The 15,806-nt window shown below is 42.8% G+C and overlaps 1 protein-coding gene across 2 annotated transcripts in view; it reads left to right on the forward strand.

The window, feature by feature from the left end:
* LOC148398579 (P2X purinoceptor 3-like) overlaps nt 1–13,977 on the forward strand; it is a 94,663-nt gene extending 80,686 nt beyond the window's left edge. For both annotated transcript variants that reach the window (XR_015858267.1, XM_088374874.1), the window contains 4 exons: nt 202–295; nt 367–432; nt 1,069–1,146; nt 13,109–13,977. Coding sequence is in view for 1 of the 2 variants with exons in the window: in XM_088374874.1 (XP_088231000.1) it covers nt 202–295; nt 367–432; nt 1,069–1,146; nt 13,109–13,162 (292 nt within the window). In the remaining variant the exon portion in view is untranslated. The remainder of the gene's footprint in view (nt 1–201; nt 296–366; nt 433–1,068; nt 1,147–13,108) is intronic.
* The last annotated feature ends 1,829 nt before the right edge of the window (nt 13,978–15,806 follow it).

Consider the following 15,806-nt stretch of genomic DNA (forward strand, 5'->3'; position numbering starts at 1 on the left):
TGGCCCCTTCCAAGGGTGGTGAGCCCACTGAAACTTCTGCCTTCATAAAGCCTTGAATTTCATGAGTAAAAATATACTGCATGTTATGAATCATCAGCTATTTGTGTGAAATGAAACAAATATTTGGACTCAAAGTCGTCACACAAATACACAGATGAGCTCTTTTTTTTTACATTACCCATGATTTTTTCTTTATTTGAGGTTTGCCAAGTACTATAAGATGGAAAATGGGACTGACTATCGTACACTGGTGAAAGCCTATGCAATAAGGTTTGATGTGCTTGTCAATGGAAATGTGAGTATTATACGCTTTGGTGTTGTTTATTTTTTTTTTAATTAGACTTAACAATGTGTTTTACATTGTAGGCAGGCAAGTTTAACATGATTCCCACACTTATAAACATGGTGGCAGCCTTCACTTCAGTAGGAGTGGTGAGTTTTGCTTATAGAACATTGTATAGAATAGATAAAATACAAAAAAATATCATCTTCCAGTATAGGTTATATGTCTTGATAGCACTTGAACAATCTGCTCAGCTTCTGGTTGAGTTCTTCAGTGCGAGAGGGGGTAAAAAAAACATCAAATTGGGGTCAACAGAAATGCACCGTCAATCCACAGTGTTCTGCTAAATTAAGTTCATAACATCTTCAGAAGGCTTAACCACTAAATCTGGCCTCCACAACAAGTCTGTTAAGTTTTGAAAATGTGCATTTTGTGAAAAGGCATTTAACATAATTTTTTAGCCATGTGTCATAGCAACAACAAGTGCAAAGCAGGGTTGATTGAAATCACTTTATCAATTCAATTCAATTAGCTTATTCTTTGCAAAAATGCAGCGTAACATCAGGGCAAGAGTAAGAATTCAACACCAATAATTAATCTATTCACCAACCATAATTTATGATGATTGAAATACTGTCACATTTTATGGCATATGTTATATTGTGTGTCCACAAATTCACAAAATATTCACATAAACATTTGGGGACCATGTTTTGTCAATAAGTCGAGTCTGCTTTGCTCATGTTGTGATTGTATCCTTATTTTGCAATTTAACTATCATTTAGGGCACTGTGCTGTGTGATACAATACTGCTGAACTTTCTGAAGGGAGCAGCGCTGTACAAGGCCAAGAAATTTGAAGAGGTAATGAGAATACATTTTTTAATGTATTGGATCCAGTTCCCTGAGCTTGGAGCAACATTATACAAAATAAGTGTATTCTGGTCAGATATGTTTTAAAACAGGTTACATATATTGAGGTTGAGTTACCATGCCCATGCACACCTTCTGATGAACTCCTCAATCTGACACGGGCCTCAGGTTATCCACGAGGTTGTAAAAGGTATTGAAAGGTAGTAAATAATATTAACGATAAATAAGGCCATTAAAAAGTATTATAAAGTAGTATATGCCATTTGACGAAGTAATACATTTTCAAACTGCTACCCACCTGTAAGACTTTTTCGCATTTGTATTAAGTGTCGGCCTATTCCCTAAAAATCATGTAATTTCATTTATTATACAAATTATATGTGCGGATAGGACCTGTAACCCGGAGTTTCCCAAACTATTTTCATTCACAGCACACCTTTTCATTGGAAAAAATCTCGAGGCACACCAGCAACAAAAATCTGTTCTTCTATATTAAACTCAGTTATATTACAGCGAAAGACGTAAAGTCCTATTCCTATATATATTTATATATACCGTATTTATTCTAATTATCGCCCATATTCCCCGGGCCCGCGTGGGTTTTCTCCAGGCACTCCGGTTTCCTCCCACATCCCAAAAACATGCTTGGTAGGCCGATTGAGCACTCCAAATATTCCCTGAGTGCGAGTGCGGATAGTTGTTTGTCTCTGTGTGCCCTGCAATTGGCTGGCAACCGGTTCAGGGTGTCCCCCGCCTACTGCCCGTCGACGGCTGGGATAGGCTCCAGCACGCCCGCGACCCCCGTGGGGACTAAGCGGTTCACAAAATGGATGGATGGATGGATTCTAATAATCGCCCAGTGTGTGTTAGCGATGACATAAACAAAAAAACATACCTAACCTCTAATTATCACCCATGCTGCTAAAAATTACCCCCAAAACTTACGTTTTCCTCCACGACCGCATGCCGACGTCATTGCAGAAGTTTAAATATGACTGATTGGACAGCACGTCGAATGTCCCTTTTAAATTGTTTTTCTCCATAAACTATGATACAATTACACTCGTCACTCCGCTACAATATCCTCACACAATTACATTATCGGGGTGTGCGCTCGAACAAGACGATCGCGATAACATGACGTGCGCAACACGTGATGTGCGACGGTAACGTGTCGCATCGATGGAGCATCAGTTGACCCCGCTGTTAGAGGTAGATCAAAACAGCCGCCGTTCTAGTGTTAAGAATACCAGTGAGATGCAGGTATTGCATACTACATAAGGAAATTATACATATTATCGCCCATTTCAGTGCCCCTTGGCGATCAGACAAAAAGTGTTCTCTATTGATTGGACATAAACCTTCTCTAATTATTGCCCTGGGCGATAATTAGAATAAATACGGTATATATGGAGAGTCGAATAATTGAACAAAAACTAAATACTAAATATTCTTTAAAGTGACAGTTTCTTAAAAAGGTTTTAGGCAGTGTAAGAAATAAACTATTGAAAGTGGTTGTGATTAAAATCCAAAAGAATCAACGTGACTTCGTTTACTGTTTTAGACTAGCTCTATAAATTTTGCGACAAAAAGAACAAAGTCACGTTTAAAGACGCTCTGAGTGGCTATCACAGTCGAGGTGTCTTGACTTGACTGTGTATTTTATATTTGTGAAAAATTAACAATCCAGGTTCTTTGGTTGCACTGCATGCTCTGATTTGCATCGGACCACAAACACACCACAGCCGTCATCGTGTCACTCTTAGCAAAAGCACACGGCAGCACACACATAAACTGAATATGTGCCGATGCAATATTATCAGACCAACACAACATGAAATCTCAAGATTTGCCGATTTGCCACGTATGCATGATTAGCAAGAGGCTGACCAGGCCTTGCACTAACTGACCAGTGGTTTGGTGATCCTGTTTACAATGCGCTCCGTACTTAATATTGGACAATTTCCCACGGCACAGCTGAACATCTCACAGTGGTTGGGAAACACTGCTGTAACCTACAGTTTGTTGTAGTGTGCGGTGTCAATGCAATGCTGCATGTGGATGCCAGCAACCGTAAAAAAAAAAAAAGAAGGTCCATAATGTTTCTGTAAGCGTTCGCAGTAAAAACGTCAACAAAATTATTTGCGCCTACATAATATTCCCTGGTAGTGGAGGTAAAACAAAGTCATGTTTTTTCAATATTTGGTTGGAGGACGCTACATTCAAAGACTGGCTTAAGCCAGTTATTGGTAACAACTGAGAGGCTTATTTCCATGTCTGTAAATAAAAAAAAACCATCAATTTCATCTGGATTGGGCTGACTGCCATCAGGTCGCACATGAAGTTCAACCCAAGCCAACAGGCGCCGACGGGGTGGGCAGGTTAACATTTCAATGTTTTGCAGTAGCGGGACAGTTACATTACCGCAAAACTCCACTACTCTCTAGCAAGTCACTGCCAGCAGGAGTGCCAGCACCGTGAGTACAATGTTAGACAACAGAAGACAGATCCCACTTGAGCGTCGCGAGCTGAGGTGCTGTGATGCCTGCATACAGCGACCAAATGCCAATCAGACACCTCCATTGAGGGCATTGAAGAGCTTTTCTGCAATATGTTTAATGACTTAGAAATAGCAAAAAAACTTTGCGTGAGGCAAGGACAAAACTGGTTACATAATCACGTTTGGTTTAGCGCCATATTTCAAGCTTGTTGTGAATGTCACCAAAGCCGAACCATTCACCTAATGTTTGATGAAAGTCTCAATACGTGTTCAAAGAAAAAACAGATGGACATACACATTCGTTTTGTTAGAGAATTACTGTGACTTCAAGATAAAGTTAAAGTCCCAATGATTGTCACACACACAACTGGGTGCGGTGAAATTTGTCTTTGCATTTAACCCATCCCCAAAGGGAGCAGTGGGCAACAGCGGTGCCGCGCCCGGGAATCATTTGGTGATCTAACCCCCCAATTCCAACCCTTAATGCTGAGTGCCAAGCAGGGAGGCAACGGGTCCCATTTTTATAGTCTTTGGTATGAGCCGGCCAGGGTTTGAACCCACAACCTTCCAGTCTCAGGGCGGGCACTCTACCACTAGGCCACTGAGCTGTTTTATTTTGGTTGCGAATTCTTGGGACATGCAAGGGCAGATGATCTGTCACAGTACAAAAGTAAGTCTGTTTTTATGTGTAAGAGAGAGTGAACCAAGAATAAATAATAGATATAATAGAATACAATACATGCTAAAAACATACAGTTTTTCTAACTTATCTCACTGCCAAACGCCTGCCCTATGTTATACAGAAGGAAAATGTAATGCCATATTTGCGGACAAAGGTTGTCCATGCCTGTGTGTGAGTGAGAGAACCATAAGTAAGCAGTGTTTTACTTCCAAAATGTAATTAGTCACAGTTACTAGTTACTTTTCAAAAAGAGTATAGTGATCCGACATCCATTTTTTCATTGATTTTCATATTAGGTATTACTTGTGCCCTCTCTGCATCCATTACAACCTGGTGATCCTGAAAGGGGGATCCTTCCATCTGTGGTCCCTTCTCAAGGTTTCTCATTTTCCCCTGGCAGGGTTTTTTTGAGTTTTTCCTTGCCCTTTTGGGAGCTTAAGATCAGGGGATGCTTTGAGAATAATTGTCAATTTTGGCTATGTGAAGCCCTTTGAGACTGTTTGTGATTTAGGGCTATACAAATAAACTTGACTTGACTTCACTTGATCCCTCGCTTTTTGCGGGAGATGTGGTCCAGAACATCTGCAAAGTAGAAATGCTATATACATTATTTAGCAATTTAAACAAGATTGTGTTGAAATTTCCAACACATAATGTTTCTTGTTGGCTGCTAGAGGGCATGAGTGTATTAAGTTAATTGGAAATATGGTTTACCTAGCTAAGCAATGCAAAGTATCCACCTTCAGAATTACCACACTACACTAACATCATGCATAGCGAAACCAAAGTGAGTCATGGTTGCATTACACTTACCCATTCAGAAAGCCGTGTGAGAAAATGACAGTAATCTGTAACTTTATTAGTAACACCTATCACTGAAGTCATATTTGCAGCTGAAAGTGGTACTGATATTAAAAAATATTGTGAAGGTATTAAAAATGTGTTAAAAAGTACAAAATTCCACTTGGGAATTTTTGTATGTACCCTGGACTTCTATATTTGTTCAGCTCATCCCGCAGAATCCAAAGAAGATCCCAGGCCAGCCAAGAGACGTATCTCTCCAGTGTGTCGTCCCTGGGGCCTCCTTGCGTTGGTACATGCCCGGAACACCTCACTAGGGGGCATCCTAATCAGATGCCCGACCCACCGTATCTGGCTCCTCATAACGCGGAGGACCAGTGGCTCGACTGAGTCCCTCGCGGATTACCCAGCTTCTCATACTATCTCTAAAGGAGCACCCGGACACCCTGCGGAGGAAAGTCATTTCGGCCGCTTATATCTGGGATCTTGTTCCTTCTGTCACGACCCACAGCTCATGGCCATAGATGAGGGAAGGAACATAGATCGACCAGTAAAATGAGAGCTTCGCCTTTCAGCTCATTTCCTTCTTCACAATGATAAACTGGTTGCAACGATCCGCTCCATCCTGCCCTCACTCGTGAACAATACTTGAACTCCTTAACTTGGGGTAAGATCTCATCCTCAACCCGGAGAGGGCATTCCACTCTATTCCGACTGAGGTCCATGGTCTCAGGATATTGACAGACTGATTTTAATTCCAACTGCTTCTCAACCGGCTGCAAATCGACCAGTGAGAGTTGGAGATCACGGCTTGGTGGGAGGGTGATTCCTCTGTAGTTGGAGCACACCCTCAAGTCCTCCCTCTTAAAAAGAGGGACCAACACCCTGGGCTGCCAATCCAAAGGCACTGTCCCGGATGGCCATGCATTTTTGTATAAGTGTTTCAGCTAGGACAGGAATAAACAGAGCCTTTCAGAACTCCTGGTAGATTTCAACCACTCCCGGGGCCCTGCCAGCGAGGAGTTTTTTAACCACCTTGGTGACAGAGATAGGAGACACCACCTCAGGAGTTTCCAGGGTCCGCTTTCTCAGTGGAAGGCATGTCGGTGGAATTGAGGAGGTCGCTGAAGTATTCTCCCCGCAGACTCACAACGTCCCGAATAGGCAGTAGCACGCTATCACCACTATATGCACAATGCACTGCTTTCCTCTCCTGTGACGCTGGATGGTGGACCAGAATTTCCTCTGAGCCATCTGGAATTAGTATTCCATAGCCTTACCAAACTCCTCCCACACCAGAGTTTTTGATTTAACAACTGCCACACCGCATTCAGCTCGATCATCCAGTACCCATCAGCTGCCTCTGGAGTCCCACAGGTCAAAAAGGCCCAATGGCACTATTTCTTCAGCTTAACAGCATCGTTTACCACCATTGTCCACCAGCGGTTTGGGGATTGGCGCCATACCATGCACCGACCACCTTACGACAACCGATCGGGCGCATCAACAATAGAGGCACGAAACATGGTCCACACAGACTCAATGTCCTGAACGTGGGCAAAGTTCTGGAATTTGAAACACTTTCTAACAGGGGGATTCTGCCAGATGTTCCCAACAAACCCTCACAATACATTTGGGTCTGCCAAGTCGGACTAGCCTCTTCCCCCACCATCGGAGCCAATACAGGTTGTGATCAGTTGACAGATCCGCCCGAGTGTCCAAAATATGCAGCCACAAACCTGACGACACGAGTACAGACTCTATCATTGAAGTGCGGCCTTGGGTGTCCTGATGCCAAAAGCGCATGTGCTAACCCTAACCCTTATGCTCAAACATAGTGTTCATTATGGACAATCCATGTCGAGCACAGAAGTCAAATAACCCTTCAGGTTATTGCCCACATGACATTGAATTGCCCCAGCAGAATGATGGCGTTCCCAGGGGGAGTGCTCTCCAGCACGCCCTCCAAGGACTCCCAAATGGGAAGGCACTCTGAGCTGCTGTTTGGTTCATACGCACAAATAACAGTCGGGACCCATCCCCACCACCACTGGTGTGTAGCCCATTGTACAGGCGCCAAGCTGGGAGGGAAATGAGTATGCCCATCACCGCAGACAACTCTACAGTGGAAGTGAGTCCAAACATCCTGACTGCCTAATTGCAGCAGCAGGCCAAAGAATTGATAAAGGAGAGTGGTAATAACCAGTCAACTTTCCGTCCAGGTGAATCCACATCTCACTGACGAATAGGACAAAACTAGGTACGTGTGCAAGATGGACAGGTTGAATTTCATATATATTTTTAACAAGCACTGGGAGTACTTTTTGAAACCGTGGGGACAGCATATGGGGAGAACAACAATAGTGAGTCCTTGCGATCATGCTGAAGCTTTCATGGCTCGCTTCTAAGTTTAATGTAATGGCCATATGGATTTAAAGTTGCATGACTTAATAATTGAGATGAGAAATGTGGCACTTTCTGGAAGGCCTGACACATTATTGCGGGGCATTAGTTCCGTTGCCATGAGTGGGTGACTAGAGGATGCCAACTAAGTGATGGGCTTTCATGGCACGGTGGGTAAGTGGATAATGGGGCGTCTCATCCTCGCTGTCGAGCTGGTGCACTTGATCAAGAAGTAGGCAGCACTGGTGTTTGCGATTGAACCTGGGCCCGGAGAATCTAGCTTGACAAATGACTCAGTCACATGGACCTCCTCTTGCGGGAGGCTAGCGCCTTGGACAAAGTGGCCGCTCAGAGTACTTAATATTTCTCAGTTACGTCAAGAATACTGAAACTGATTCTTGGCCTCTGGAACCTTTCATCCTTAAAACTGATGACTTCTGTAGTGTAAATGAAGCAACAGTATGTAGAACAGTTCACAATGTCTGCAGTGCAATTTTTGAACTGAGAAATCTATACAGTGATCATTGCTGTGATGTGCAACTTCTTGAAGCAGCATAAGTCAAGTCAAGTCAAGTTTATTTATATATCCCGAAATCACAGACAAGTGTCAAAGGGCTTCACAAGTGCACAATTGACAATTAATCTCAACATCCCCTGATCTTAACTCCCAGGAGGCCAAGGAAAAACTCAGTAACCCTGGAGAAAAATGAGAAACCTTGAGAAGAGACCACAGATGGGAGGATCCCATAACAGTCCTGTCCGTCCAATGAAAGACAGATGTTCCGGTAATGATTGCAGAAAATAACAGAGGACTTGCACTCAGAGCTGTATTCACATCGAAGCATTCATGTTCAGTCAGAAAAGCAGTTTTTTAAACATGTAAGGATTGACTATGGCTTGATTTTGCTTGAATTGTAAAAGAAAATTATTAAGTAAACGTAGGCTGTTGTCGTGACCAAAATGTTCTCAAGTGAGAAAAAAATATTTTCACAATATTTTTTAATTAAACAGATTTCTAATACGTTTACATCGGTCATTGAACACCTCTCTTCTAATTTCATATCTAATTCCATCTATCCATCCATCCATTTTCTGAACCACTTGTCCCCACGGGGGTCGCGGGTGTACTGGAGCCCATCCCATTTGTCAGTCGGCGAGGGACACCCTGAACTGGTTGGCAGCAGGGCACACAGAGACAAAAAAACCATTCGCACTCACACCTATGGACAATTTGGAGTGCTCAATCTGCCTACGAAGCTTGTTTTTGGGACGTGGGAGGAAATTGGACTGCCCTGATAAAACCCACGCGGGCACGGGGAGAACATGCAGACTGCACACAGGGAGGACAGAAGGCGGAATCGAACCCGCAACCTCTGAACTGTGAGGCGAACATGCCTCACCGTGCCACCCACACCAGTAATACATAAACAACAAATAAATAAATAAATTACCCAGATCATGTCATATGTGGACTTCTTAATTTATCATCAGCACACTGTAAATGTGAAATTGATACGTTTTGAGAAGCCATGCCCACGCCTGTAATAAAGTCTATGGAGAGGTGGGACCGTGGCCGATGGGGGGCAGGTACTGGTTGAAGCAGGCCGGCCGGAGGCCGCTTGTGTGTCTCGCACCGGTTGCAGATGGGACAGGCTCTGATGTACTCCCGGATGTCCTCCCTCAGTGTTGCCCACCCACCAGAAACGTTACTCCACCAAGAATTGGGTGTTAGGTGAGGTGAGAGTCGTGCGCCTACTGTAGCACAGGCGGACGTTGTTGATAAACAGGCGATCGTCCAGGCAGGAACTGGGGCTGAGATGATCCCGAGTGGCTGACCACCGGGCCTGGCAGCAGTTCTGCCTCTTGGTGGTTTGGAAGTTGCGGTGGTCTGTTAACACAATAAACGGGGTAGCCGCTCCCTCTAGCCAGTGTTGCCACTCTTCTAATGCTAATTTCATCGCTAGGAGTTTGCAGTTACCAATGAATTGTGCTTGGGAGGAGACAGCCGGCGCGAGAAAAAGACACAAGCAGTCTCAAAGGGCTTCACATAGACAAACAATTGATAATTATTCTCAAAGCATCCCCTGATCTTAAGCTCCCAAAAGGACAAGGAAAAACAAAAAAAAAACCCTATCGGGAAAAATAAGAAACCTTGAGAAGGGACCACAGATGGAAGGATCCCCCTTTTACGATCACCAGGCTGCAATGGATGCAGAGAGGGCACATAAAATACGTAATATGAAAATCAATGAAAAAGTGGATGTCCAAGTCAATGCGAAGAGCTGCCGGAGGTGCCCTCGATTGTCCTGGCAGTGTCTTCGAGGAGGGTAAGCTGCAGTTCCCTCATCCTGAATTGGTCCACGAGAATCCAGATAGCTGCTGTCAGCTTGGGTGCCACCTAACCACCTCCCCAGCCAGGGAGGGGTGGGGGGAGGGGGGATGGGGAGAGGGAGAGGGAGCGAAAACAAACTCCAGCCAAATCGGTCACTATAGGTTAATTAAAGGCCATTTCATAGAAATGTGTCTTTAAACGTGTCTTAAATGTTTCTAGTGAGGTAGCAGTTCTAATATCCATTGGTAGGGCATTCCAAAGCTCTGGAGCCCGAATAGAAAATGCTCGAGACCCTGCAGACATTTTCTTGGCCCTCGGTGTCACTTAAAGACTAGCATTTTGCGAACAGAGGTTACGAGACGGAACATAAGGAACAACTAGGTAAACGAGATATGAAGGTGCTAAGCCATGCAATGATTTATACCGTATTTTCTGGACTATAAGTCGCTCCGGAGTTTAAGTTGCACCAGCCATAAAATGCCCCAAAAAGTGAAAAAAAAACATATATAAGTCGCTCCGGAGTATAAGTCGCAATTTATTCGACAAAATCACACACCAAAAACAGTCATGAACGAGCAACAACAGGCTAAACGATAGCAACAACAGGCTAAACAATAGGTATGCTAACGTGACAAACACAAACAAAGAGCTGAGAACGGGCCTGATGTAACATATAGCGTGATTAAGGACAACTATTACATGAATAACATGTTTATAAAACCATCGGTGTCACTCCAATTCATTAAATCCATCGATCATTCGATACGATAGCAACAGGCTAGACGATAGGTATGCTAACGTGACAAACACAAATGAGGAGCTGAGAACGGGCCTGACGTAACATATAGAGTGATTTAGGACAACCATTACATAAATAACATGTTTATAAAACCATCGGTGTCACTCCAATTCATTAAATCCATCGATCGTTCTTTGTCAACAATGGCTGCGCGCGGCTGAGGGCGCTTGCACTTCAAAATATTCCACAGGCTCATATAACGATAGATAAACTATATTTCAAATAACTATAATATAAGCAATAATATTATCAAACCATCCGTGCACTTTAAATCCATTAAATCCATCGATCAAATTCCTCGTCCTTTGTCAACATCGCCGCGCGTGCGCCCTGACGTCAGCCTCGTCTTTATTCCACAGATCTAGTATATAACTATATTGTAGCGTTAACAAAGTACAAGGATAGACGTGGGTTTGGTAAACGGCTCTTTATTCCACAAAACCAACTTCCAAGCGTGTGGCGGCGTGGACTTCCAGACACGAGAGCTCCATGGCAGAGGACTGGGCGTGCGTAATGGCCATGTCCGAGCCCCATGCACCGTTCGCGGACAGCCACTCGGTCGAGCGCCGGCCCCCGACTCAGTAGAGTAGGACCGGGCGTGCGTAAAAGCCATAATAGTTTTTCAAACCTTCTATGTCACCCCAAATCCTTAATTCCTTTAAACTCTTTGTCCTCCGTGTCACTTAGAAATGATCACCGCTAATGATGCCGGTAGTCCTTACGTGGGTCGCGCCGCGCGGTGCCACTTGAAATAGTAATCCATTGGTACATCACGGTTCTCCAAACTTTCTTTCTGCTGCTCGATTACTGTTTTCAGCTGCATATTTTACAACTTGAATTTTGTAACTTGCAAAATATGACTTTCTTTTTGGTGCCATTTTTCTTAAGCCCACCCAGTTGATGAGTCACGGCCAACGGTGAAATTTAAAGCGCCCTCAACCAGTTTCGTCTGACAATATATATTTTTTCAGATGCAGTTTTTTGTTTTGTTTATTTGGTTGTTTTATCAAAGACAAAGTCTGCTTTATTGTCGATTTTTTTTTTCATATACCAAGACACACAAAGAGATTGAAATTACGTTCCCACTATCCCTCGGTGAGATAGTACACATATGCATACAAGCAACACAAAAAAACCCAAGAAGGCATAAACAATGAATAAATAAGAGTGTTGAATAAATGATAAATAAACAAATAATAATAAATAATAATAATAAATATAAGAGGAGCAAACAGACAGTGGACTTGGATATGGTGCTTTAAAGTGTTAATTGCTTTATTTGATGTTTTCTCTATTTTTTAGGTTTTGAATATGTTCAAGATAAAGATATAAAAGCATGTTAAGTGATCAACTATACTAAAAATAACATGGGAAGTGGTCAACTATACTTTTAAGTGATGTCTTAATGATCAAGTAAAAATTTGTGAAAATAAAAAACATATATAAGTCGCTCCTGAGTATAAGTCGCCCCCCCCACCCAAACTATGAAAAAAAAACGCGACTTATAGTCCGGAAATTACGGTAGTCGCAATATAATGGTCTAGATTTACCATATCAACCGTGTTTCTGATTTCCCAAGAAAGAATGAAGAGACCACTCACCATGGCACTTTTCTTTCTAAAAATGGATGAAATCTCTGCTTAAAAAGTCCAGACTAGTGTCAGCAATGTGGTGTGCTTGATATTTTTTTGCAGCCTTGCAAGATCCAGTGAGCTGTAGTAGTTTTTCTGCAGCAACAGTACGAGAAAACAATAAAAATGTTATTAGGCCAAAATGAGCCTTCATAGCGTTCAATGGCATTGAAAGGGAGTTGGGTTAATCACATTAATGCGTTAAACTGACGCCACTAATATATGAATATCCAAATCTCGATTTTACGCGGACTTTGGGGTCCAGAATTTGGGAATTGTGTTAACCCCGAAAGCACGTTGTATAGAAAGTCTTGTTTTTATAGAAAGGTGTGTTTTTAGGCAGCCGAAAGGGTTCTTTGTCATGTTAATTTAGGTCAGGTATTTTGTTGTGCAGCTGAAGCGGTCCGTTTACCGTCCATCACCTTAAGTGCTCCACTCACATCGAAGTCTGTTTACATTGTAATAAAAGAGAAGCAATTCACAGATGAGAATATCAGGCGGATTGTGTAAGTCTTTTTGATGTGAGGTGATATGGCTGGAAGAGAGAATAAAGCAGCCACCTGTTCTACTACTGTGTCTGGCCACGCTCTTTGACTTGTGAGTGACTGTGGATGAGGTGTGTGGATGGTTGGTTGGTTGGTTGGTTGGTTGGATGGATGGATGGATGGATGGATGGATGGATGGATGGATGGATGGATGGATGGATGGATGGATGGATGGATGGATGGATGGATGGATGGATGGATGGATATGTTTATGTGATTTTGCAACCATGCATATTTACCGTATCTCTTGTTTATTATAGGTATCGGACTCACTGGATTCACAAAACACCAGGCTTTATCGCAGCCAGCTTTAACTTCAAAACAATGAAGGTTTTATGGAATATCATTTAAGAATGTATATGCGTATAGACAAAATGTTTGCATGGTAAAAGTTAATCTGTTTGTTCAAAAATACAAATCATTGGCATTAAATTTTAACAAAGAAATTACAGTGGAGCCTCGACTAAAAATTCGCTTTATGAACAATTCTTTAAAAGGAAAATTTTGCTCGGGTTACATACTATTTTCGGTTTACAAACAGTTTTGGCATAGCTGCATTACTGGCTCTATGGTTCAGGTACCATTGTTTGTTCGCCTAAAATAGTCACCACATCCCACAATGCAAAGCAATGCAAAGCAATGCAAAGCAATGCAAAGCAATGCAAAGCAATGCAAAGCAATGCAAAGCAATGCAAAGCAATGCAAAGCAATGCAAAGCAATGCAAAAGCTGCGCTGCATTATGGCAGATGATGGCCATTTCGGGCCAGCAGTCCCCAAAAAGGGCTTGACAATGATTTGCTACTGTTATTTGATCATCATACTGCAAGTTGTATTTTTACCTTTTTGTATATTGCACAGAATCTACTTTTTAATCACACAATTATCAAAACCAGGTACAACCAACATCATTTTGCAGCGGCAACCAATTAATTGCATTTCTATTCTTTACCTTGGTTTGCAAGCCTTTTGGTATGAGAACCCCTTCATGGAAAAAATTTAATTTGTGAAATGTGTGGTTCCACTGTACGTTTATCATCTTCTGGACTGTAACATTACTTACATTTTATAGATGGAATGCTGATTAGTGTTACTCTTGTATTCAATAAACAACAGATACATTTAGACATTTGTGTCATCATTCAGTATATTCAATATATAGTGTCAAGCCATTTGTCTCTAGGCTGTTTTCATTTGTGTCAGGTCCAGGACAGTGGCCTACACACATACCGTATTTTTCGGACTATAAGTCGCGACTATAAGTGAAACCGCGATAAACGAACCGTGATGTAGCAAGGGATTACCGGAATTTGAATTTCAAGTGACGTCAGCGGCGCAGCGGTTGTTTACATAAAGGACAAAGATTCGATCACGGAATGACGAAGATGACGAAGGGCCCCGCGTACTACCGGCATCATTAGCAGCTTTGTGTGTAAGTGACACGGAGGACTACGAGTTTGAAGGATTTAATTGGAGTGACACACAAGGTTTGAAAAACTATTATGGCTTTTACGCACGCCCGGTCCTACTCTACAGAGCTCTCTTTCACCTCCGTGGATTGAAGTCGGGGGCCGGCGCTCGGCCGGGTGGCTGTCCCGGGACGGCGGATGGGGCTTGGACATGGCTTTTACGCACGCCCGATCCTACTCTACGGAACTCTCTTTCACCTCCGTGGATGGAAGTCGGGGGGCCGGCGCTCGGCCGGGTGGCTGTCCGAGGACCGTGGATGGGTCTCGGACATGGCTTTTACCAGCTCAGTGGGATAGTAGTAGAGTGTCCGCCCTGAGACAGGAAGGTTGTGGGTTCAAACCCCGGCTGGGTCATGCCAAAGACTATAAAAATGGGACCCATTTTCAAGTGTGTTTTCAAGTGCCACCTCCGGGGATGGAAGTCCACGCCGCCACACACCTGGAAGTCCACCCCGGTGCTTAGGGCCGTGTGGCGGTGAACTATTTATGTTATAGTTATTTGATATATTTTATTTCATGTAGCAACTTGTATATGTTTTTATCGTTACAGTTCAGTAGTTGTTGGCTTGTTGAACTCTTGTTTTGTTAAATAAAGAACCATTTACCAAACCCACGTCTTTCCTTGTACTTTGTTTACTTTGTATATAGTTCTATACTAGATCTGTGGAATAACAACGAGGCTGACGTCAGGGCGCACGCGTGGCGTTGTTGACAAAGGACAAGGAATTTGATCGATGGATTTAATGATTTGGAGTGACACAGATGGTTTGATAATATTATTGCTTATATAATAGTTATTTGATATATAATTTATAGTATATCGTTATATGGGCCTGTGGAATATTTTGAAGTGCAAGCGCCGTCAGCGGCGCGCACCCGGCCGCATTGTTGACATAAAGGACGATCGATGGATTTAATGAATTGGAGTGACACAGATGGTTTTATAAATGTGTTATTTATGTAATAGTTATTTGAATAATTTTGAATGTTACGCCAGGCCCGTTCTCAGCTCTTCGTTTGTGTTTAAGTCACGGTAGCATACCTATCGTTTAGCCTGTTGTTGCTCGTTCATATCTGTTCTTGGTGTTGGATTTTGTCGAATAAATTTCCCACAAAATGCGACTTATACTCCGGAGCGACTTGTATGTTTTTTTTTCACATTATTGTGCATTTTATGGCTAATGCAACCTATAGTCCGGAGGGACTTTTAGTCCGAAAAATACAACAAATGCCAAAGTCAAACTACAAAACGTTTTTGTCGTTCATGGCAAACTACAAGACTTCAAAATAGATCAGATCCTGCGCAATCGTGTGTTTCAGCATGTGCTTCTGTCAAAATTCAGTCCACCGGCACAAGTCCATCGTGGAGTCGGGACAAGCAGCTGTCAGTCATGTCGATGTGCATGACATGCATTATGTGTGTGTAGCAATGTGCGTTTGTTCTCTGCAAAGGAAATCCAAAAAAAGACAATGAACTTGATCCTGGATGGT

The sequence above is a fragment of the Syngnathus floridae genome, chromosome 4 (assembly GCF_059516105.1).
Source record: "Syngnathus floridae isolate MCC-2025c chromosome 4, RoL_Sflo_1.0, whole genome shotgun sequence".
NCBI lineage: Eukaryota > Metazoa > Chordata > Actinopteri > Syngnathiformes > Syngnathidae > Syngnathus > Syngnathus floridae.